This window comes from Prunus persica, chromosome G3 (assembly GCF_000346465.2).
Source record: "Prunus persica cultivar Lovell chromosome G3, Prunus_persica_NCBIv2, whole genome shotgun sequence".
Taxonomy (NCBI): Eukaryota; Viridiplantae; Streptophyta; class Magnoliopsida; order Rosales; family Rosaceae; genus Prunus; species Prunus persica.
In genome coordinates, this window is record NC_034011.1 from 19,347,829 (window position 1) to 19,371,941 (window position 24,113).

The following is a 24,113-nucleotide window of genomic DNA, read 5'->3' on the forward strand; positions in this document are numbered from 1 at the left end:
GCGGATCCATTAAGGCGTAAGGAGGTGCAGCTGCACCTCCCTTCGCCGAAAAAACCATTGTAGGTGCTTCAAACTGCCCCTTTGCTCAACTGATGTACAGATTACCTTATTTTCATTTTCAATATTTAAGTAAATGTATAAAAATAAATTAAAGTAAAAGGACAAAGACATTTACTTAAGTTTACAATGTAAATAAGGAAGTACCCCCCATTTGGATTCAAATAAAAATACTAGAAAATCAAATTCCTACCAAATCAAAATATGAAAAATCAGTTTTAGTGCAAAATACGATTTAGGCTAAAAATGATGGCTCATTAAGTCAATATATGCTTCATACTAAAATTCCATAAAATCAAGTTTTCTTATTTGATGTGTAAGGAATAAAAGCCGCCAAAAATTATCTTGAGAAAATGATTATTCCGAAAAACTATCCGCTAAAAAATTTCTGAGTCCGCCACTGACCGTAAGATCATCTTTTTAAAGAAATACAATAATTACATTTAAAATATTCCAGACTTCTTTTAAACAATTATTTGATGTTGGTCAATCTTAACCTGCTAATTGAGCATAAAGAAGATGGGTGGTGCAGGGTAACATGCCAAAAGAAATGTTTTATTTAAGAATGGTAATTTTTCAGTCAGTTCGATTAAATTGCCGGTAGGAGATTAGTGCGGTTTATAGCTAAAATGTCAAACAAAAAAGAAAAACAGAAGAGGAGCTTCTTCTCACAACAATAGAGATTTTAACACTTGTCATTTAAATAGATAATGCTTCCCTCCTTGCCATAAGGAAGGGTACTCCTCCTTGCCGTAAGGAGGGGTACTCCTCCTTTCCGTAAGGAGGGGTACTCCTCCTTTCCGTAAGGAGGGGTACTCCTCCTTTCCGTAAGGGGGGGTACTCCTCCTTGCCGTAAGGGGGGGTACTCCTCCTTGCCGTAAGGAGGTACTCCTCCTTGCCGTAAGGAGGTACTCCTCCTTGCCGTAAGGAGGTACTCCTCCTTACCTACTAATGTGACTCAAGCACAAATTAACACTCATCTTTTCTTTTTCTTTTTTTATTCTCAAATGTACATTTATTTTTCACTTTAATTATTCTTAACAAAAGGGACATGTGTCAGATTGTGGCTGAGCCACATCAGTAGGTAAGGAGAGTTCCTACTTATGGGCAATGAGGGAAGCATTATCCCAAAAAATTGAAGAAATTTGACAAGGGTCAAAACCCCATTTGTTTGGAGGAGGAACTCCTACTCAGTTTTAAGAAGCCAAGCTTTTTCCAACGTTGTGTTAATTGGTGAAACGACATGGTAAACCCAAACCTGCAAATTTTGGTAAACGATCATGTAGCTTCAGAAATTGCTACCTCTATTGGAAACAAAATTAACTAATAAAAAGAAACAAACTTTTTTACTATTACTCTTCGAGGATGCTCTTAGCTGACAATCACAGTTCAAAAGGCAAATAAAAAGAAAAGGGGAAAAGGAGAAAAGAAAAAGCTCATCATACTCCTTGGTAGTCCTAGAAGCAAAGAACAATGGCAAAAGAAATATATATAATTCCCCACTCTTTTCGAACAATTATTCAGTGTCAATTAGTCTTAATATTAAAATTGTTAAACGTGGGTTGGTGAATAATGATAGAACTAGAGATCAAAGCACTGAAAGAATGGCAGGGGATGTTGCTCAATTTCTCCAGAAAAAGTTCCTGGCATCTCTTAGCGAGACAGAGTCTGAATTATCAGGTGCTGTTCTCATTTCTGATTTGGGAGCAATCAAAGATATTGTAATATCTATAGATACTCGAAGACTTACCGGAGATTACTACTGTCGATTTATCTCTGTGCTCCTGGACCTCACCGAAGCTTTGACCAAGTGCCAGGTCTTCTCACATGAGTGGAAGATGCATAGTCATCGCAAGACTCATTTAGCAGTCTTCAACCATTTGAGTTTGAGGAAGATTTGTTTCGTGTGGAAGATGAAGAAGCGTCTGGCTGCAATAAAACGTATCTTCGAGGCTGAGTTTATGAAAAAGGAAGAAAGAATTTATAACTTGAGGGAATCATCAAGTCGTCCTTATCCTGAAGAGAATTTAGAGAGCGAACTACCTGTAGTGGAGGGTGAAGTTGTGGGATTTGATGAGCAATTATGGAAGATTAGGAACTTTCTTTTAAAACCATCGCCGTCGTCAGGTGCTGGATTTGCGGCAGTTGGGATACTGGGCATTGCAGGCGCAGGTAAGACCACTCTGGTGCGCGAGTTTTTGAGTTGGTGGATAGTGCGAGGTGAATTTTCTCCTATAATTTGGTTATGCTTGTCGAATATAATCAAAGAAAATAAACAAGGAGAAGAAGAAATTGAGGTCAGCATTGTGAAATGTATGCTTAGTAAGCTGGACCATGATGCCGTTGTCGATGGAGATGACATCATCCAGGAGGAGGAGAAGACAATAAGAAGTAATAATTCTGGTCATCTCCTTGCTGCGCTCTTGGAAAGGCTCAACCAAGGTTTATCAGATAAAAGGTATTTGATTGTGTTGGATGATGTGTGGCACATGAACGATTTCTACTCAGATTTAGGACATCTACTTGAGGTTCAGGAAGTTGGGGATCGCTTGTCGCACGGATTGCCTAAGGGTAGTGGTGGTGCGGTCATCGTCACTAGTAGGATACCGGAAGTGGTTGAAGCTATGGTGGTACCGGCGGAGGGGTCAGATCAACATTATAACAGCTTGATTATTCGTCTTGAGCCTTTGGACAGACAAAGCTGCTGGGGTATATTTAAGGACACTGTTTATGGTTATCTTCCTGATTTTGAATATCAACAACATTTGGAAAAGGTTGAGATTGAAATTAAGGATCTATGTGATGGTCTACCATTGGCCGCTAGGACACTCGCAGAAATCATGTCCCATAAGTCCCATAGTTTACGGTATTATTCTCAACTTAATTATACATACAGTAGTACTTTACTTACTCCCTTATTTTGGTATCGTCTTTCAAATTATTTGAGTACCAATATGAATATCCCGCGCAGGTGGACTTCTCCGCCCTACCGCAAATCTGAGGAGTTGCTTCAATTACCTGATTTCTTCTTCGGTATCCCAATTGGCAGGAGGACTTATCCGCCCTACCGCAAATCTGAGGAGTTGCTTCAATTACCTGATTTCTCCTTCGGTATCCCAATGTTGGTGTTTATTGATATGCGACGAGAAGAAGAACTGATTTATAAATTTGGCAACCACCTTTATAGCGACCAGGTATTATGTGAAATAAAATTTTAACATAGTTTATGCATAATTAAAGCTCTAATTAACATGCATGGATTTGATTAAAGTTTGTTGTAAATATAATATTGTATTGTTTTCCTTTATTTTCTAGGTTTTTGGTGTACTACTGGAAGAACCAAATATGTATAATAATCCTGAGACGGTGTTAAAGGATGTTTATGGTACTCTAGAAAAGCTTAAGCAAAATGGTTATTATGGTTTTGCTTCTGAAATTCAAAAGAAGATGAGGATTATAGTGAGTAACATGTTAATTTAATACGGTTTGCAAAAGCGTAGTCTACACTTTTCTAAATAACATTTTTATTATCTTTTTTTAATTTGACATTATATATCTCAGGTTGTTGGCGAAGATTATGTTGTAAATTGGATTTTGGGAGTTATCTGTGATCTTAAATTGCCAGAGTCACCCTCCATTGCTCCGGTACCACCACCGACTTCAAAATGGGGCTCGAACTGGTACAATGAGCACCAATATGGAATCGCTGCTTCGTTTGGATGGGTTGGGCGTTTAGCATTTATATTTAATTCTTTTTAATTGGCAACTATTTAATATTGAAACGTTTTGTTAAAAATAAATCAATGAATACATAAATAACAACGTAACACAAACCATACACGAATAACAATATTAAGCAATATTGATTAGGCAATTGTAATTTTTTGGCTGAATTATGAATGCAATCATAGAATTTCTCAAAAAAAAAAAAAAAAAAAAGGTAAATAGATAAATACATACTTCTGTTTAAAAAAATACGTTACAATAATTTACCTACATATTAGATAGATAATTCGAAGAATTTATAAATTTGTATTGGGTACATTATTCTATTATTTCATAATAGGTACAATTTTTTTCATTAAATAAAAAAAAAGAAAAAAAAAAGAAGGATGATAATTAGATTATAAATAAATAATTTGTGTAAGGCACATGAGAATTTTTGTGTGGTGTGCATTACTTACCCAAAAATATATATTTGAGTGTGCATTAATATATAGGCACTAACGTTTAATACTCTATTTAATTTATGCATGTTGCCTTGACTACTTCCAGAAGAAAATTTCAAATATATCACCGCTGCGATCGTACCTTGTTGACGTAGCACTGGCAAAACCGATGAGAATTGACAGGTATTCTGTTGAGATGTTATATGGCTAACTCTTTAACTATATATATATATATGTATGTATTTTTAAATATAAGCGATAGTATAATTTTTTTTTTTTACAAAAAAAAAAAAGAAAAAAGAAGGTTTCTCATACATACATTACTAATTAGGTGCCATGAGAGTTTGAACCTAAAACCATCCAGTATACAAGTCAATGTCATTTTTCCACTAAGGTTAGACCTCATTGACAATTATATATGTTCATATTATTTCTTTTTAGTTTACATTGAAGTTAACTTTTAATAGTAAGATAACAAGAATTAATGGGTAAATTAATCTGCATTAATTTATTGTAGTTGTAATCTTATTTATTTTTTGGGTAAATTACTAAAATGGTCCTCAAATTTATACCCGATTTACATTTTGGTCCCTCAATTAAATTATTCGTTCAAATGGTCCATCAACTCTATATTAATCGCTCCATTGATCCTACCGTTACATTATGTTAATGTTGCTGTCAAATGTAAGGGTAAAACTGTCCATAACCGTCCTATGTTCCCCAAATAGGTGATAAAGTGGTGATAGATAGGTGATAAAGTGGTGATAAAGGGGTGATACATAGGTCAAAAGTCTTATTTACCCCCACAAATGTAGCATGTGCTATTCACATGACTAAATTTAACAGAAAATGTAATGGTAGGATCAAAGCGCCGATTAATAAAGAGTTGGTGGACCATTTGTACGAATTTAATTTAGGGACCAAAATATAAATTATGTACAAATTTGATGACTATTTGAGTAATTTACCCTTATTTCTTTTATTGGATTTTCAGCTGGCATTGTCTCATTAGGATGAAACACACTCAATCTTCTACAAGTCAACAAGAAAAACCATATTCTTCTTTTATGGACCAATTACCACATTATTTGCATGAGGTTGGAGATGTTGGAAAAGCGGTAAGAATTGCTCCTCTTTTTTTTTTGGTTTCATAATCTCAATGGACCTTACAATTAGTGTCTTCATAAATTCTTATCTCTCCTTTCTTATTACCACTTCTTATCTTAAGATAATATTAATTCCTCAGTTCTTATATATTTATTAGGATAATCCAATATTACACGGACGATTTTGGTACTACTTAATGTTGGCTGGTAAAGAATTTCATCCTTATTTAAACTTTAATTTCTTTTCTTCGTTACGTGCCCAAATTCACTTGATTTTTTTTTATATACTCTTGTTATCATTTCATTTTTATATTTTTCATGCATTAATTAATGGATCAGAATCGAAGGGACACATTTTTGACACTTTTCGACACAAGCTATAGAATGTTGGATTTTAGTACTTTGGATGGCTCAAATTGCATCTCACTTACATTTAGTTTTATAAACATTACTCAAAGTTTCATTCAAAGTTCCATGATTTTCTAACAATTTATATTTTTTTTATTCATATTTTCCTCGGAATTTCTACATTTGGGGACTACTAATATTTTCGAAATGGCCGATATTTAAGTCCACGATTGGAGTTCAAGGTATTTATTGGCAGAGCTTCGTGCTTTCATCCAAGCTAAATTATTCATCATGTTGTTATAAATAACCCTGTATGCATATGAAATTACTAATTATTGGTATCCAATCCTGGAAATTTGATATTAAATTATGTAGGCTTATTTTCATAAAAGGTCTTTGAGGTTCACAAAATTATCATCTTTAGTCTTTTATATTTTTTGTGACATGGTTAGTCCTTAAAGTTACTCGCATACATAAAGAAGAAAATAACAATAATCCTCCTGTACTATAAGAATTTTGTTGTTACAGAAGTTCCTTATGCGATGGAGATCCTACTTTTTAGGGATTTCTGGAACTGGTATGTTATTTATCCTTATACAAGAATTTTGTATCTGATCCACCAGCTATTTTATATTTAGTTAATTTTAGCTAGATTGATTCCGATAAAAAAAAAAAAGAAGAAATTAACCAAAACTCACAGATAAATGAAAACAAAAACAAAAACACACCTTAATGTTAAAAGAAGAACACGTGCCCAGAATTGATGACCTTTTTCACCAGCAGATGAAAAAGTGGAAATCCTCTGCTTTTATGAATTGACAACAAAATTAAATCCTCTGCATTTATGTATCAAAATTCATCAATTAAAATTAATTTAACATTTTGTTTTTTTTTATGATTTATTGACACTTTTTAATTGATGTGGCTGTCCACTTCATGTGCAACATAATATAGTATAAGAATGTGGTATACAAACCATTAAATTATTAAATGATGAAATAGAGGATCAAGAACTATAGAAAGCAAAAACACATTCTTTCCCTTTGAACAAATTAATTTCAAACCATAAAATTGTTAAATTCTGACAATAAATGATCAAGTACTCAAATTGGAAACATTCCAACTAGTAAATACTAACGAGTATATCTCAAAACATGTAATTAAGTTTTAATTTTTTTAAAAGAGAAAAAAAACAGGCGGACTCATAAATGATTAAAAAAGTTAAAAACTGACACACACAAAATTCTAAATCTATACTAAATTGACACACCATTGTGCATAACGGTAAACTCTAATTAGGGTAACTTTTTGAATATGTAAAAGTATAATAAATCATATTTTAAATTTAATTAGATAACTTGATGAGTTGGATTCTAGTTATCGAGTTTTACTTATAAAAATTAAGAGTATTTTTGCTTACCACTTTAACCCAATGTTTACTCTTATCATCCTTCTAAAAAATTGACATTTGTTCATATAAAATAAAGTAAATTTAGACAGGTCTATAAATAACCATATTTAATTGGTAATTATGTTGCGGATAATCTTCTTGGGAAGAATTGAATGAGCTCATGAGCATTTACTTCTTGATCTTTCAGCTGGGTAGCTCTAGTAAGCTACTTTGTTCAAGAACTTGGGCTGAGTGTTAGAGTTCAGAGGGGAAGAGACGGGGAGAGAGAGAGATGGGGAGGGGTGAAAAACCAGGAGGAGTTTCTGGGTTTCTGGTTGTTGGGTTTGTTGGGGAGGGTGGTAGGGGTAAGGAGTGGTCCACAACCACATTCGAAGTAGCATCTGCAAACTGAGTTGTTGTTATTCAAAATGAAGCCAGCCTTTGGTTGATCAATATGCCTACATGGAATGAGTTGATGAAGCTTCTCAGGATTTTCTTTTTCTTTAGTGTCTTTTTCTTCTTATTTTTTGGGTCAAAATTTTGAAATTTTTTTATTAAAAAAAAAAATTAAACTGAAAATTGGATGAAATGTTGAGGATTTAGACGGTAGAGAGAAATTGGAGGAAAAAAAAAAGGTTCATATCCTTAATTTTCTTTAAAAAAAAGGATAGAGGGTGAAAGGTAGGTACAAGTTTAGGGAGCAAATCACTAGTATACCCCAAAAGATGTGATGAAAAATCTCAAAGAGAGTAGAAAGAGAGGGAGAGAGAGCGAGAGCCGAAAGAGGAAAGAGAGAGAGAGATAGGGAGAGAAATCAAAAAGAAAGAGAGACAGAGACAGAGACAGAGAGAGAGCAAAGAGCAGAGTGGGTGTCAGGGGAACGGGGAGGAGGGAGGGGTTAGGGCAGTGGCAGATCCAGGATTGTTACCCTATGAGGACATAAAATTAAAGTTTCGTTTTTCTTTTTAAAATGAAACAATGCAAAAAAATAATAATTTAAAAACACACCAAACTTATTCCAACTAACAAAAACATCATTCAATAAATCAAGCTCATATATGTATTATGTAAGCCAAAAATTTCATCAAAATAATAACATAAACCCAAATAATAAATAAACTCACCCAAAAATAACCCAAATAATAAAATACCTTGAATATTAATAAATAATAATAATAATAAAGAACACAATGAGTGTTGAACTATTGACCTTAAGGTCTATTTCAATTTAAAGACCACTATGGTAAATGATATCTTTATGCTATTGATGCGTACTTCTAGTATTTATAGGTCTACTCAACTAATATTTTAAAAACCTTAACAAATATCTTCCTTTTAAAAAAAATTTATGTCATCACATCTTGTTTTTCTTCCTCCCCCTCCTATCTCTTCTTCTCCCTCAGTCTTCTTCTTCTTCTTCTTCTTCTTCTTCTCTCTCTCTCTCTCTCTCTCTCTCTCTCTCTCTCTTTCTTCTTCCTCCCTATTTCTTCTCCCTAGCAGCTTGCATCTTCTTCTCCATGGGGTCGTCTCCCATGGCTACCAAGAGAAACCAAGAACCTCCAAGCCATTTTCAGGGCTGCCATGGGGTCGTCTGACCCCATTGAACCCATGGTGGATCCGCCACTAGGAGATGGGGAATGCAGAATGGGAGGCACAGGGAGAGGGAGTCAGCAGTTTTTTTTAAAATTTTTATACAAGTTTTCTATGTTTTATTGAATTTTTATTTTTTAAAATATTTTCAAAATAATTTTTTATTTAGATTCATGTGGCATGCTATTAGTGGACACATGGCTCCACATATATGCCATATCATCAATTTAACATAATTTTTATGGAACTCACGGTAGAGACCAATTTTATGTACGCGGAGTAATTTCGTGAAGTATCAAACGTGATAATTTCGTAAACCTCAGAGAACATTTGTGAAAATATAAGCCAACTACATATTCTTCTTTTAGTACTTTATACTTTTGTTTTCCCTAATAGGGACGACCTAACCTCAGTTGCAATAGTAAAGGTGTTGAATCATCTTGGCCAGTGGGAAATACTTCACATTCCTGGAAGGTACGTAATAATCATGGAATTTACACTCAACTTCTTTTATTGCTCCCTCATAGATGATATCATTTTTCTATTGTATGTTTTTATTTCTTTAAAATGTTTGATGAAATCGTTGCTTGCACTCTCTCTTGTATGATTAAATGGAAAGAAAGAAGAGAAAAAAAAAGAAAAAAAAAGAGGAAAATGGCACTTTCATTTTGGCACATCTTTCTGTAATTCTCTCTCTCTCTCTCTCTCTCTCTCTCTCTCTCTCTCTCTCTCTCTCTCTCTCTCTCTCTCTCTCTCTCTCTCTCTCTCTCTCTCTCTCTCTCTCCCTAGAAACCCTAGATTGATAACTAACTTTTCGTAAAAACTTGATTCTGTCATTGTCAAATGCACCAAAAGGCAATCCTCTCTGTACATCGGGAATTTATGTTGTTATCAAGTCATCACTTCTTATTATTTAATTTTTTTTTATATAAGCAAAGCGACAAGTGAAGGTGCAATAAAAATTTGAACATAAAACCTTCACTAGTATGCAAGTTAAACTTTTTTTTTTGTTTCCTTAGTACAAGTGACATTGATGTTTTTCATATTTCTAGCAGGAAAAAAAAAGGGATAATGATCATCATTTTTTATTTTAGGTTTAATTATTTTTTTTAGTACAACCTATTTGGGAGGAGATTTACACGTATTTATTGGGTGTCTGAGAGTTTTGAACTTCTACTCATATGAGTAGAAATGAAATAGCAAAACCACCTGAGTTATACCCTTCACTGGCTATGTTTTGATTACTTTACATTTAAGCTTATATATATACACCATTCACAGATACATGTACGCGTGCAGACTTACGCGTACTCTAATTTTATGTCTCCTTGGTATACATGTACAGAATGAATTCAATTTGTTGTCTTAACTTACCTATCTTTGGTCCAAGAGATGATCGTTGGGTGACAATAAATACGATGGAAGATGGAAAAGTGAGGTTCCTTTTGCTTCGTTTACACGTGTTTTTGTTTTCGTGAGATATGCATGCATTGGTTAATATTTCTGCGATTGGCATTTGCAATCAGGTTTAATATTATTTGTATCATATTTATTCACTAGATCACCTCTTTAATAGGGATTCGGACCCTTTATATTAATTTTCGCTGTTAGAATTAGCTTTGATTTTTCTTTACAAATGTTTTTTCAAATGAGTGGATGCTGATCCCTGTAATAGAGGTGACCCCACCAATGTATGTGGGACCTATCATATTAGAGAGGTTGTCAGTAATATGATCAGTAAATGTGGTCCAAATAACAAGATTCTTCATTTGTACGACCATATTAATGATCATCTCTCTAAAAGAGGATCCATCACCGTATGTAGGATACATCCATATTAGAGAGGTAGTGAGTAATAATGTTGTCCAAATAGAAACACCCGATACATATAATACCCATTAATTACTTTAAATTTTCTATGTTAAAATTGAGTTAATTACAGACACCCACGAACCTATCTTTCATAGACGATAGATGCCTCAAAGTTATCGGTTCCATAAAGCGATATTCGGACGATGGCAGAGACCGGACTCTCCTTGATCAGGTCATACATCATCTTGAATTGATATTTGTTCAGATTGCAGCATCCATTTCAAAGAGAGGATTACTAAACTTATATCTATTTTTTTTAATTAAGGTACGAGGAATTCGCTTCGAGTTTATTAAGGGTGCAGAAGGGTATGCGAGAATAACTATTGATGGAGCACCAGAGTTTGATATCCCTACTGATGAATTGGCTGAGATTGAAATCTCTTACCACGGTCAAGTCAACATTCTTGCCGGTCCAAATTGCCCAGCAAAAAGTATCCATCTCTCCTCACAATCCAGTGTTTCCCAAGCTAACGCTAAGGATTAGTCTGAAAGACGTAAGAAATTTAATGCAACAGCAGCAAGTCTAGGCTTGAGTTTGCTTGATTGATTGATGCTCGCTGCTTTAACTCATCAGTTTGAGATTATTCAGTTTTTAGCGCACACTTTCAAAATCCCCTGCTTTAACTCATCCTATATATCTTTCTTTATATTTTAGTTTCTCCAACTCTCCTTGAAGTTGTGGATGTGAAGAAACAGACTAGTGAAGTATTTACGTTGTGTTGTGACTTTGGCATATATGATATATCCTGCCAAGCTTAGCCAAGCAGAGCATAACATGAATATATTTTATTTATTTATTTTATACCTCATTCATGCTCATGTCACATATATGATATCAGTCCCGATCTCTTGGATCACAGGAGTCCAAGAGATCTGTGGTCACTCACCGTTGGATGTAAATTCAACGGTTCACTCAATCTTGAACTCCTTTTAAGAAACTTTTTTGAACCATTAGATTAATATCTAACGGTGAGTGACCACAATCTCTTGGACTCTTGTGGTCCAAGAGATCAGGACTGTATATGATATATCCTGCCAGTATCTGATACAAGACAACATGATTTATTCTACACCTATTCATGCTTATTTCACATTGAGGTACTGTAGGAAGAAAAATTGTAAAGCTTTTTCAGATATCTTAGGAAAATTTAGAGCACTTGAACAAATGAAAATGACAATAAACACAGGTGACAAACAACGATGAGCAAAGGCAATAGCTATTATGAACTGATGGACAAAGTATAAAAACATGACAGTATGGAAGGCCCAAGTCGAAAACGAGTTATTTAAGAAAGAAAGAAAACAAGAAGAGGGCCTTTGTTATCTAGCAAGTGTTTGTTGTGGAGCTGGAAGGCTATACAAGGATTTCAGCTGCCTGCTAATGAGCTTACTGTTATGCATAGCCAGTTGAAGTTCCAAATCATCAGACCACCATTGCTCTAAACCGTGAGCCTCCGAAAACTTCTGGTTTCCCTTTGACATCACAAACAGCTTTGCTGCCACTTGACCATTTGTTGGACGCACATTCTCCTTGTTAGCATTGTTTACTTCTCCTCCATCATGCTCAGTATAAGAACAGCAGATGTAGTCACTGTTATTTACATACAAATGAGGAACCCATTTTCCCAAACCCATACCAGGATTCTTCAAACCCGAAAAATTTGGCATCCAATTCTTCAATCCAAAACCAGAAGTCCTATCCCCTTCTTCACTGCTGACCTGAGCTCCACTTCTCAAAGGGAGCATTGACTTAAATCTTTTCCAAGCAAATCCTGCTTTCTCTCCGATATTTCTGAAGCTCATTGCTAGCGAAACAGAAGGCGGATTGAACAAATGAGTTTCCACATACATCCCTTCTTTGGCTAATGCTTTTCCCACTTGGAGAGCAAATCCAGCCCCCAATGAGTGTCCCGCAATACAAACATTACTACTTCCATACCTTTCAGCAACTGATTTCAAAGCCTCCATAGCTGCTTTAAACCTAACAGAGCCCTTCAAGCTCTCCCAAGCAAGAAAACGAAGGTCGTCTTCAATATCCCTTCGCATAGTTGGGCCTTTGAGCAATGTTCCTCTAAGTGCTAGAACCGCCTTTGGTGCACCGCTTGGTCTGATGAGTACAAAGTCAGCAAGTGCTGCAGATCGATCCCATTCCAAAATTGCCCCAAATATGGATCCATCTCTTTCATCGATTAAGGTTTCGGATAGTTTATACTTAAAGGGTATCCACCACTTAGGAGCTAGAGCATTTGCTTCATCTCTATTCTCTTGTCTGTCGAGTTCAAGCAAATATATTGCTTGTATGAAGCATGCGATTACAGTTCGTTTATAATTCCCGTCCTTCCTGTATGAAAAGAAAAGCTAGTCATTTACCAAAATTAGTGGCGCATAGGGTTTTTCATCCCCCATACTACATGAGAGTTGTGCCATGTCATATGAGGGAGGCAAGCATAAGTATACCCCAGAACCAAGTCTGCCTAAATTTGAAACAAAGCTAGCATTTGATTCAATGATTCTAAATCCAGATCACTAAATTAACAATGTCAACAGCATTCTTTGCACATTTGTGTCTGTAATTTATGCTCAATTAATTCTAGATAGCATGGTATGCCAAAAAAACCAAGCAAACACAATCAAAATGAAAAAAAAAAAAAAAAACAATCAAAATGGAACTATAATTGGAGACTTAACTATAATTGGAATTTGAGCTGACTAAAATGGAACTAACTTTACATAAGTATTCCATATCATCATAGAATAATAACCTTCTATATCAAAATTCCTGAATCTAGGAGACCATAATTTAAGGAAAGTCCCACCAAAATGCAGCAAAATTTGCTACAAGTTTCTCGGCTGATCCTGATTGAAATGATCTGAGATCCAAGATGCATTTCCCTAATTTATTAACTCTTTAATAAAAGCTCAAAACATAGAGTGACAAAAACTCTGCTATCTTCTCTGTTTCAAAGGTAGTTCCCTTCTATATTCTACACCAACCAACCAATAAAACTCAAAATAATCCTTTATATCCAAAAAAAAATCCAAGCATGGGTTTCCAAATTTTCAAATTTGTAATGAAACCCATTCTGATAATGTGTTTTAAGCAACAATTCAACACATTTCACAGAATTTCTTAAAGACAGAGAAACCTCCTCTGCCACCAGGCCCTGCAAAAATGTGAAACTCTCTAAAGAGCAAAGCTTTGTAACATATTGGCCATTCACTGTAATCCAAGAACGAAGACAATGAAACCTTACAAAAATCATAAAAGAAATGAAATGGGTACTGACCAACTAGAGTTTATAAGGTCCCTCCAATTCGGAGCAGTCAAATTTCGAGGTCCAGATACATGAAAAGCGTACGGATGAGGAGCCTCCTCTGCTGCCACAATCTCCTTGGCTATCTCCTCTGCACTGCCTTCGGCCATTAATAATGCACCGACACCACCAGCACCGCCACCGCCTCTTTCTTCAGTTTCTTCCTCCCTTTGTTTTGGGTTTCTTTCCATGAGAGAGAGAGAGAGAGCGAGAGAGAGAGGGTTGAGTGGGGTTATGGAAAAGGAAAGGTTTTGGGTTTTCAACTTGTGAAGTCTTCTGCTTGGTATCTGATTCGCTGAAGTCCTTGAGATATCTCTCCTTCCCGATTTAATTTAATTTAATTTAATGCTTCGAAACGCCTGGTTTTTTGTAGGGCTCCAACGGTCATATTACTGGCTATGTCGACGGGTTCGATCTGAAATGACCATAACGCCCTTGCTCCAATTAATTTTTTGCTGACATTTGTTTTCAATTTCAAAGAAAATGCTCAAAACTATTGCTGATGACATTTCTCAAATGGAGAACAAAACAAACATACATCATGGCCATTATTTTAATTTTAAAAACTTTATATAATTTAGATATAAGTAGAACACAAAATTAATTATTGGCGTGATTCTTAAAAAGCATTTCTTAGAGGGCAATGAATCGTGAGGTTATTTTGGTAATTTAGTGGGATTTAGCATCAGATTTGCAAGTTGGATTATGTTATGTTGGTAGGGACCGTGGGATTAACGAAAGTCAGAGGTTTTACATAGGATATCCTTAGGATCCTTCCTTAGCGGTGATCCTTTGTTAGATTGTGGGGGCCTTGCACTGTTTGTGGGGACCACAGAGATATTAGTGGTTTGCTTAATCTGGAAATTCCAACTTCAAATATTTAGGATGTAACAACAAACATTGACCTGAGTTTGGTTAATTGGAAATTCAAATAATTAGTAGAATCCAAATTTGTGTGATTCAAATAAATTGATAGAAATTCATTTAATTTAATCTCCTTTTCAATAAGTTAGGGTGGGAAAAAAAATTGAAAAAACGATTCAAACTGGCTACTTAATTCGGTAGTCACAATTTACTATTAAAATTAGTTTGGTTTTTTACACTAAAAAAAGTATAATCTTAGGCTGAATTAACGAAATTGGAATTTACAGTCCAGCCTCTGCTAATTGATATAGTCTCTTTGCATAAACTAAGAGCATCTAGCCAGAGTTGCTATACCCAGCTCCTTACCCATTTTGGCGACAAGAAGGGAAAACCGCAGCTCCTCCAACAAGTTCCTACTTGGCTCTCCATTGAAAAAACACATTTTTAGAAAATAGAGAACATTGTAGGAGGAAACATTTTTTAAGTAATTTGCTGTAATAACTTTTTTGCTATTTTAGCTCAATTTTGACTAAATTTTAGACACTCTTGGAAATACTCTCAAATTTTTTATTTTATTTTTTTAATCAAAGGTGGTCACCGTTTCTTATCATCCCACACCTATAACATCCCTTTAATACAACAAATTAAAATTCATTACTCATTCTAATTCAAGGATGCAGTCTTTCTCTACTTTTCTAGCATTAAGTTCTCCAAACTATTTTGTTATTTGCATTATATAAATTGCTTTGATAGCCATTTTATTTTTGAAATATTTAGTCATATACCCATTCTTAGGACTAAAACTATATATAAACCCTACACCATTTAATTTCTATAAACATATCCAAAAAAAACCCCAAAAAATGACAGTTGGCCCTATTGAATATAGTTTTAATTATTAAATTACTTTGATGCTCCATTGAGTGTTTTGAGCTTTTTTATGAGCTCCACTTCTCAAAGGCAATGTTTTTTCTTTTATAATTTGGACTACTATATTGGGTATTATAGTGAATCTCTCTTTATTTTTTAACTAGCCTCTCTGCACGCGCTTCCGCGCTTGCGAGAGGTTTTTTAAAAAAAATAAGTAAATTTATTTTAGAATTAAAAAAGATAATGGGTAGTTGTGTTCCATAAAAATAGGATCCATTATCTGCTTTTTCTTTTTCTTTTAATTTTTTTAAATATAAAAAAGTGTGAATTTACCATATTATCCTCATTTAATTAATAATTTGAATTCTTAATGTTTGCATTAACCAATGGCATTTTCTGGTATTTTGAATGTTTCACCATTCTCTGCCTTTTGCTTTATATATACTAGCCTATCTGCACGCGCTTCTGCGCCTGCGAGAGGCTTTTTTAAAAAAAATTTAAATTTATTTTAGAATTAAAAAAGATAATGGATATTTGTGTTCCATAAAAATAGGATCCATTATCTGAATTTTCTTTTAATTTTAATTTTTTTAATACGAAAAATTATGAATTTACCATATTATCCTCATTTAATTAATAATTTCAATTCTTAATGTTTGCATTAACCAAGGGCATTTTTTGGTATTTTAAATGTTTCACCATTCTCTGCCTTTTGCTTTATATATACTAGCCCCTTGACACATGCTCACGCATGTGCCAATTGGTTTTCTTTTTCTTTTTTATTTTATTTTTAGAATTAATAAAGATAACAGGGTAGTTATCTATATATATAAAGCAAAAGGCAGAGAATGGTAAAACATTCAAAATACCAGAAAATGCCCTTGGTTAATGCAAACATTAAGAATTCAAATTATTAATTAAATGAGGATAATATGGTAAATTCACACTTTTTCATATTTAAAAAAATTAAAAGAAAAAGAAAAAGCAGATAATGGATCCTATTTTTATGGAACACAACTACCCATTATCTTTTTTAATTCTAAAATAAATTTACTTATTTTTTTTTTAAAAACCTCTCGCAAGCGCGGAAGCACGTGCAGAGAGGCTAATGTCAATTAAATTAGATTAATGTCATGGCTGATGTATGATGAATTTATAAATATTAGGATTAAATTTATTAAAGTGGAAAATACTCCACATATTGTGTTTTGGAAATCTCATCTAGAGTAGTGTGATTCATAAGAGCTGGCTTGGATTCAATTACTGTCCAGCCCAAATCGAGCCACCAAACGAAGCATAATAATTATGGGTAGAATAGTAATTGCGTAGAATCTCACTTTTTTGTTTGATAGAGGTAGAATCTCACTTTATTGGTTCCAATTTTTACTCTCATTTTACTTTTTCAACCAATCCACTCATTTCACATATCTCACTTTAAAAAAAAAAAAAAATTTTATTTATTTTTATTTTTTAACACTTTAACTTATGATACGTGCATGCATCACATGTGCATCATTCTAGTGTTCCATAAAAGTAGGACCTATTATCTTATTTTGTTTTTAATTTTAATTTTTTAATATTAAAAAATGTGAATTTATCATATTATCCTCATTTAATTAATAGTTTTAATTCTTAATGTTTGAATTAACAAAGGGCATTTTCTGGTATTTTGAATGTTTCACCATTATCTGCCTTTTGCTTTATATATATAGATATATGCAAAAGCAATATTTTTTTTTTCCCTTAGGAGAGAAAAAAAAAACAGAGGCATGTTTAAGTGGAATATATGTGGAGGAGCTTTTTCCCGCATTTCTTTTAGCCCACATAAGTTGAGGTCGGCGTAATGCAACAGAAATTCGAAGGCCAACTGAATTATAGCCTCAAAGAAAGGCCATGGAAAAGGAACCTTCTAAACTCACAAATTTCATAAAAATATGGCCCTGAATGTAACTGCTGCTTCTCTCTACCCGAACCCTTCTCCATTTCCTCCTTCTTCAATTCCTCCTCATCCTCCATTTCTAAACCCAAAACGCAAACCCCACTTCAGGTCCAATACTACTTTTAGAACTTCTGCTCAGTCAGACAGAATTGAGAGTTGGGTTAAAGACGAAGACCCTCCTGCTTCTCTCTCCGGTCAGTATACTATGAATGTTCTTTTACCCTTTTGTTATCATCAGTAGACCTAATTGAGTGTCCAATTTAATCAGTTTAGTTTGCTTAAAGTGATAAGATTAACTACCTCTGAGGCCCTTCGAAACAATCTAATCTAAGAGCTTTCACTGTCTGCTATATAACGATGCGATTCGACATAGCAAGCAATTAGAGAAAAGCAAGGACTTTAGAGTGACACTAAGACTCTTTGCAGTGTTTCTTATGTCACGGTCTTAACCATCTTTTGTAGTTCTGGTTTCCATGACCTTTTGTTCTCTTCCCTTTTGAAAAGCAGTAGATTCTGTTTTGGATTTGTTTACTTGAAATTCAGTGATGCAAAAGTATATTGGCTTCACTTTAAACACTTCTCATATGCATTTTTCTTTACAGGATCTTCGTCATCTGCTCGCACACAGCTGAATCTTCTGGAGCAACTTACCTCTACTAGCTCATCAGTTGATGGTGGTATGTGATTTCTGTCCACATTTTCAAACAGACATATCGTATGTTGCTCACTGAAAATGAAGAAAGAGAATGCTAAGAATTACATGTTTGATTGCTAGGTTATGAGAGTGATGGTAGCTCCCGGAAACTTACAATTCGTGACCAGCTAGCGCAGTTGGTTGGGGACAGAGACGGCAATTTCAGCATTCCACTTGGTAAAAATTTTAAAAAGGTGATTGCCAAAGAATTAACCATCTCGCAGAAGAGAAATATCAAAAGACAGGCTTACTTAAACGAAGTATCTAAGAGGAATGATTCAGTTTTCTTTGCCACCATTGGAGCATTTGTACTTGTTCCACCTCTTGTAATATTAGGAATTGCTATATTAACAGGTTATGTACAGCTTTTCCCTTGACATTTATACCACTAAAATAGAATACAGAAATTAAGTTATATGAATTTGGAGATGCAGTGCTTCAAATACTTCATTTTTTTCTTTTTGTTTAATTTTCATAAATTTTGTGAAGATCAAGTATTTTCTGCATCAGTCTGCCAATTGCATGCTTTTTACTTGATGTTAAGGTGTCTTGACCCCTTGCCATAATTGGAAATATCCGTAATGCATCCTTTTTTTATACAAGCTATATTGGGGGAGGGGAAATCGAACCTAGTATCTCGGGTGCAGGGGTAAATATTCTTAACCCCTTGAGCTACAAGCCCCTTGTTGTAATGCATCCTTCTTAAGAGCTCAGAATGTCATCTGCTGTAGTCATTGCATCTACAAATTGTACTTCAGCAACTGCCCATGAAAACGAAACCCATTTTGACATTCAAACAGGCTTGAGGCAGACTTTATACTTGGGTTGGGTGTGAAAGCTATTTAGAGATTTCTTAATTAAGGCTTAAGTTTCTTAATGAATAGGTCAACAATTGTCCTGCAGTTCAAGAAATGACACCAACTTCTTGAAATTGCCTCCTTCACTCACTTTGTAAACATTTACAATCTGCTTAATTGTTACTCATAGAAGCCTCAAAATCTCAGAGTCCAACTTACAAACTTCAAATGACAATTTTTGTTTCAAAATAACTTTAGAAATATATTAACAAAAACCATCACTATTTTATATGAAGAAATCCACATCCCAACATCCAGTGCTTCACCAGCTATAAACACCAACTGTTCCTAGTGAAAAAGTTTAAGAAGAAAAAGCTTAAAACCAAAGCTTTTGGTGATTTTCCATATAGTAAAGGAGAAAAAGAAAAAAAAAAAGAAAAGAGGAATTCCATGTTAGTTAAAACTTAAAACCAGCCATTTGGTGATTTGCCTTCTTAACAAGACTCTGTCACTAATTCCTTTTGCTTTTCTGGTGGCAAAACCACTTGATCTATTGTGGGCCTTACTGGCTCACTACCCAAAATCACTCCTTGTTTTCGTATATACACCCATTTGTCTTGGAACAGGTAGAAGAAGGCAATGAAACAGAACTCAGCAGTGAAAATTATGGTCCAAAACTTTATGCCTTTTGATGTCTTCTCATGGTAGGCTTGTAAACCTGTATAAATGTTGAGGATCCCAAGCAGGGAAACTGCAGTTCCAAGTATCCAATGCACAGAAAACCATACGCTTCTTCCCTTGGATCCCCTGCAGAGCATTAAAAAAAGATGTAGTCTGCTCATAATTGAAATCATTTTCACCTTTTCTTCTCCCCCCTAAACCCTCTACCCTACAAAAGTTCAATAAAAAGAAACATATTGAAAGAGAAAACAATACAAGTATTGAACCATTCTATATAATATCTTAACTTAGGCTTCATTTACAGTACAATATTCTGTACTTTTGCTCTTTTAAACAACCACAAGTTCATACTGAAAAAAAAAACAAAAAAGAAAAACAAATTGATTTGGTGAAGACTTTTGGTAGTTTACCTCTGTGGCCTCACAAACCCAATCAGGGCTTGCAACCATATTAGACCATACAGGCCTACCCCAACCCTTTGGTGTTTATTGTTGAAGGAGTTGTTGAAGTTTCTGAAGGACATTACTGCTCCTGCTGTTGCAAGAAGTACAGAGAACAGCTGTTGAACATAATAAACTAATCAGACATGAAACTCGTGGTAATTAATTGAATCAAAAGCCAGTACATATATTTAGTTTGTGTTGTGTGTATGATGTGATTTGAGATTAGGTATATGCAGCACCTAACACTATAATTATGTTCCACGCACACACATGTGCCAAGTCTCAAATAAAATAATCAGAAAGCTATGAATCTCCCATGGACCAGAAATCTATGATCATACTCTTCTCTTGCCCTCTAAGCATTCATGATAATCCTCTTTAAAAGAAAAAGAAAATTTTGATTGGTTGTGCTACTTAAACAATTTGCCAATCAGAAATCATTTTGCTTTAATTTCCCTTCACCATCTTTGGAAGTAAGAGTGGGGCATCTGATCCTGATAAACAAACTTTATAGCATAAACAATGTTTTTTTTAATATACACTGTAGTTAGTCTTTTTTCAAAACCATGAAGAAAAAAAATACCTCTCTCTTTGTGAATCTAGATTATGGAAGAGCATGATAATATAACAGAACATAGAAGAACTTGCCTCTGATAAGCCATGAACATAGAAGAGAATTCTGAGCCTTCTTCCACATTCCTCTCTGTGTGACATTCTAATGGCAAGTATTCCTAGAGGCATCAAGAACCCCATTGAAGCCCAAAGAAGAAACCCATGGAGTGTGATTTCAAACAATAGTTTGTGGCTCATCTGCTGTAAAATCATGCACCAAAATCTAGTTAGCACTTAGCATCATCAATATAATACAGAAAGTTTTGAACGAAATACCTCATGAATATTGTTGTCCTTGTGACTGCTTGCACCTTTTGTGTGTTCTTGAGATGAGCTGACGAGTGGTGAAACAAGAAGAAGAAGAACACTTGCATGAATGCAGAAGAAACCCAATTTCTGAAGAAACTGCATCTTGCTTTGTCTATGAAAATGAAGCACAAACCAACTTAATGAGATGTTGAAAAGCTTTGTATGCTGGTGAAGCCTCAGTTGCAGACAATAAGGTTTAGTGCATCACAGCACTTGATTGCCTTGCCACTCTCTCCCCCACACACACACTACAGAATTGGCAGCTTATGTGCTTCTCTCTCTCTCTGCCACAGGCAAATTACCCGACTTAAAAAAAAAAAACCACTGATATGTCAAAATGGAAGTGAGCAAGTTGAAGAAAGAAGCTTAAAAGCTGTAGGATTAATTCCTCCCTTCTGTTTCTTTCGGTTGAAAGAAGGCAAAGTGGGATTCTTTAATGTAATAAGGATGGGAATTGCATGGATGTTGATGGTCTCAGTGAGAAAACATGAGTAAGAAAAGAAAGTGGAGGATAATTGGATAATTGGCATGAAGTGATATTTCAACCTTGTGGGGTTCACTTTGACAGGCTTTTTGGTTGATGGAAAAGAAGAATGTGGAATTTCAGAGCAAAAAGAATGTCAGGTTTTCAATGTTCAAAGAAAATTGCATTGTGGGTTCACTACTTAAACATTATCTTCTGCTTCCCACTAACCATTGTGCAGTATTGTATGCTTGAACAGAAAATATTGCACCCACCCATTGTAGAAAAACCCACAATCTTACACATAAAACATCAAAAAGTTTGAATTTCTGTTGTTTTAGGATTAATATAACCTTGGTTGACAATAGAAATCTCAAGGAAGAGAGAGAGTCTTGGAACAAGAGAGAATTTTATTTTGACCATCTTCTTTATGGGGTTTTTTCCCCCTATAATATCACCACTGCAGACCAATCCAAGCTGTTAAAATTATACATGGCACAATGGATCATATCTCGTCTCAGTATAGCTGGTGGACCAAAGACAGAGTAGCTCATGCAACCTTTTTGTTGTTGTGGGAAATCTGATCTTGATTGCATAAAAAAAGCTAAATGTGGTCCTCTCCTTTTCAAATACTGCACTTGATTGATTCCTTTGAATTTCATCATTAACATTTGTAACTTATACTTGTTGTTACATGTTTGACAAAGAGAGCTTATCTTTTCTCCTTCTTTTTTTTTTTTTTTTGAACCATTAATTTTCGGTGCAAAAAGAGAAAAGAACCTTAATCTGTTCTGCTTGTGATCCACACACCTAATTAGAATCAATCTAAACCAGAAAAGAGTTTCTGCTTTATGTTTCCGTGGGCTGGAAACTACAGTATAATATAAAATTATATTATTATTTATCTTTTTAGAACTCCTATGCAGTTCTGGATGAAGCTGATGATAGCATGACAATAGTAGAAACTTGACTTATGATATTAGTCTCTCCTAGTGGTCAAATATGCTAGTAATAGCAAATAAAACTAGCTGTAATTATAAGAAACTTTGGGCTTTATCAAGCCAAGAGCTTTGTTTATGAATGACTTTTGAATAAAAGAATTTCAAGTTGGATGATTCATCATATGATTATTATGTACACCCCCAATGAGTAAATCAATGAAGAGACTAGAAGAGGTTAAGTTCTATATTATAAAATTATCCTTTAAGAAATGAAGTAGCGACCGTCCCTCAAGAAATTTGTGGATTTAAGATATTGAGACTAAATATGATATTATCCGTTGTCGAATTTAGTGTGATAATAAAGTTAACAATAGCGCTACAGGCACCAACTACAATTCATAAGCTCTGAATTAAGGTTGTTATGCGATAGACTTCTTAATGAGTTGAACTCTGTCAGATTACCATCTATAAATGACAAGTCCCATTGAAAGACCTTGAGTAAAGTCGTCTAGAGTAGAACATCTAACCTCGTGACTTTCATGGTTAGTTATTTTGTTTACATATGTATAGCATCTTAAGAGTGTGTATGTTTCTTCACAATTCAGTTTACACGTCACGCTCTAGAATTTATTGCACATCCGGATCTTTTATTGCTAGGATGTCAAAATCCTTAAACAGGCTATCGGTAAGAAGCACCATGATGAGAAATATGCTGTTCTATTATTACCCACATACTGAAAGAAGTCTTATGTCTTTTGGATTCATCACAATATCACATGAACCACTCATAAAAGTTCCTTATGTTGTTGACATGTCACATTTGATTTTAACAGCCTTGTCATCTTACAATCATGTCATGACCTTAAAAGAGAGAATGCTAATTAATATTTTAAGCAATAATTAATAGCTTATTTAGTTAAAAAGTAGCATCAAAGATGAGACCTCCTTAGAATCTATATGAGGAATGTGCCAAAGATCATTAATGAAATGGAATAACCAATCCATTCTCAGCTAAGCATTGTGTTTGAAGCATAATCGAGTAGTCTCTTAAGAAGCTACCCAAAAAATAATAATAATAAAGTAGTCGCTTAGGAAGATTCCTTGATTGGAGCTCTTAACAACCTCCAACTTTTAGTAAATTCTGAACGTGATGGTAGCGCTGTTATATGGTATTACTAATTTATATGATATAATATGGACCGATGACATATTGTTTTAATATTAAATTGATAAAAGATATGTTATAATATAAGTAGATTTCTAACATCATGTGATAGTGTTACAATAGGAAAATACTAGGCTTACCACATTTTTCTAACATCACGTAATAGAGAATGCTCTATTAGAGAGGTGGCTCCATTGTATTAGTGGGCTCTACTTCTGTTAGAGAGGTGGTACACAATGTAGTATAAAAATATGGTAAGCCTAGCATTACTCGTTACGATAATATCAAAATACCACCATTTTTTTTTTTTGGTGAACAAAAGTTTAGGGAGAGATTGGCTACTCTTACCACTAGCGCTAGGACAAATCTACAACCTCAAGCCGGAAGAATTTACGTGTGACACCCAATTGCCAGTTGTCATCGATATAGATTTATGTAAAAAATTACAGATCGTTCACCAACGAGGACTGCTGACAACAAGACTCGAAC

General features: G+C 34.5%; 4 protein-coding genes across 13 annotated transcripts; 2 read left to right on the plus strand and 2 right to left on the minus strand.

The window, feature by feature from the left end:
* On the plus strand, nucleotides 930-11,329 carry LOC18781952 (disease resistance RPP8-like protein 3). Of its 9 annotated transcripts, none has more exons than XM_020559724.1 (13): nucleotides 942-2,923; nucleotides 3,107-3,251; nucleotides 3,373-3,516; nucleotides 3,619-3,780; nucleotides 4,333-4,409; nucleotides 4,558-4,620; nucleotides 5,221-5,344; nucleotides 5,491-5,539; nucleotides 6,209-6,257; nucleotides 9,057-9,134; nucleotides 10,006-10,093; nucleotides 10,603-10,704; nucleotides 10,798-11,329. In XM_020559724.1, exons 1-13 carry the CDS (start codon nucleotides 1,662-1,664, stop codon nucleotides 11,014-11,016), a joined length of 2,562 nt encoding a protein of 853 aa, XP_020415313.1. In that variant the 5' UTR covers nucleotides 942-1,661; the 3' UTR covers nucleotides 11,017-11,329. The 9 variants fall into 9 exon arrangements, 7 of the variants coding, with proteins under 7 accessions (XP_020415316.1, XP_020415315.1, XP_020415313.1 ...); XM_020559721.1 differs by having other exon boundaries at nucleotides 944-2,923; nucleotides 3,029-3,251; XM_020559722.1 differs by lacking the exon at nucleotides 6,209-6,257 and adding an exon at nucleotides 5,904-5,922 and having other exon boundaries at nucleotides 946-2,923; nucleotides 3,029-3,251.
* Nucleotides 11,671-14,237, minus strand: LOC18781585 (GDSL esterase/lipase At4g10955). The gene is made up of 2 exons (XM_007216811.2): nucleotides 13,820-14,237; nucleotides 11,671-12,873 (listed from the first exon to the last, which is right to left on the minus strand). Exons 1-2 carry the CDS (start codon nucleotides 14,035-14,037, stop codon nucleotides 11,853-11,855), a joined length of 1,239 nt encoding a protein of 412 aa, XP_007216873.1. The 5' UTR covers nucleotides 14,038-14,237; the 3' UTR covers nucleotides 11,671-11,852.
* On the plus strand, nucleotides 17,424-18,656 carry LOC18783517. Its single transcript, XM_007217211.2, has 3 exons — nucleotides 17,424-17,713; nucleotides 18,122-18,196; nucleotides 18,295-18,656. The coding sequence occupies exons 1-3, from the start codon at nucleotides 17,515-17,517 to the stop codon at nucleotides 18,588-18,590; spliced, it is 570 nt and encodes a 189-aa protein (XP_007217273.1). The 5' UTR covers nucleotides 17,424-17,514; the 3' UTR covers nucleotides 18,591-18,656.
* LOC18783906 (cytochrome b561 domain-containing protein At2g30890) lies at nucleotides 19,166-21,960 on the minus strand. Of its 2 annotated transcripts, none has more exons than XM_007216653.2 (4): nucleotides 21,023-21,960; nucleotides 20,783-20,947; nucleotides 20,102-20,250; nucleotides 19,166-19,817 (listed from the first exon to the last, which is right to left on the minus strand). In XM_007216653.2, the coding sequence occupies exons 1-4, from the start codon at nucleotides 21,155-21,157 to the stop codon at nucleotides 19,505-19,507; spliced, it is 762 nt and encodes a 253-aa protein (XP_007216715.1). In that variant the 5' UTR covers nucleotides 21,158-21,960; the 3' UTR covers nucleotides 19,166-19,504. The 2 variants fall into 2 exon arrangements, with proteins under 2 accessions (XP_007216715.1, XP_020416662.1); XM_020561073.1 differs by having other exon boundaries at nucleotides 20,783-20,944; nucleotides 21,023-21,753.

What these genes read in the sequence shown, in the direction of transcription:
- LOC18783517 (XM_007217211.2), top strand. Translation starts at nt 17,515, where the DNA reads ATGGCCCTGAATGTAACTGCTGCTTCTCTCTACCCGAACCCTTCTCCA. An exon ending in CCCTCCTGCTTCTCTCTCCG is followed by an intron (nt 17,714 to 18,121) that starts GTCAGTATACTA and finishes TTTTCTTTACAG; the next exon opens with GATCTTCGTCATCTGCTCGC. An exon ending in TAGCTCATCAGTTGATGGTG is followed by an intron (nt 18,197 to 18,294) that starts GTATGTGATTTC and finishes TTTGATTGCTAG; the next exon opens with GTTATGAGAGTGATGGTAGC.
- LOC18781952 (XM_020559721.1), top strand. Translation starts at nt 1,662, where the DNA reads ATGGCAGGGGATGTTGCTCAATTTCTCCAGAAAAAGTTCCTGGCATCT. An exon ending in AAACCGATGAGAATTGACAG is followed by an intron (nt 4,410 to 4,557) that starts GTATTCTGTTGA and finishes ATTACTAATTAG; the next exon opens with GTGCCATGAGAGTTTGAACC. An exon ending in TTTAGGGATTTCTGGAACTG is followed by an intron (nt 6,258 to 9,056) that starts GTATGTTATTTA and finishes TTTCCCTAATAG; the next exon opens with GGACGACCTAACCTCAGTTG.
- LOC18781585 (XM_007216811.2), bottom strand. Translation starts at nt 14,037, where the DNA reads ATGGAAAGAAACCCAAAACAAAGGGAGGAAGAAACTGAAGAAAGAGGC. An exon ending in GACCTTATAAACTCTAGTTG is followed by an intron (nt 12,874 to 13,819) that starts GTCAGTACCCAT and finishes CTTTTCATACAG; the next exon opens with GAAGGACGGGAATTATAAAC.
- LOC18783906 (XM_007216653.2), bottom strand. Translation starts at nt 21,157, where the DNA reads ATGCAGTTTCTTCAGAAATTGGGTTTCTTCTGCATTCATGCAAGTGTT. An exon ending in AGGACAACAATATTCATGAG is followed by an intron (nt 20,948 to 21,022) that starts GTATTTCGTTCA and finishes ATGATTTTACAG; the next exon opens with CAGATGAGCCACAAACTATT. An exon ending in GGGTTTGTGAGGCCACAGAG is followed by an intron (nt 19,818 to 20,101) that starts GTAAACTACCAA and finishes AATGCTCTGCAG; the next exon opens with GGGATCCAAGGGAAGAAGCG.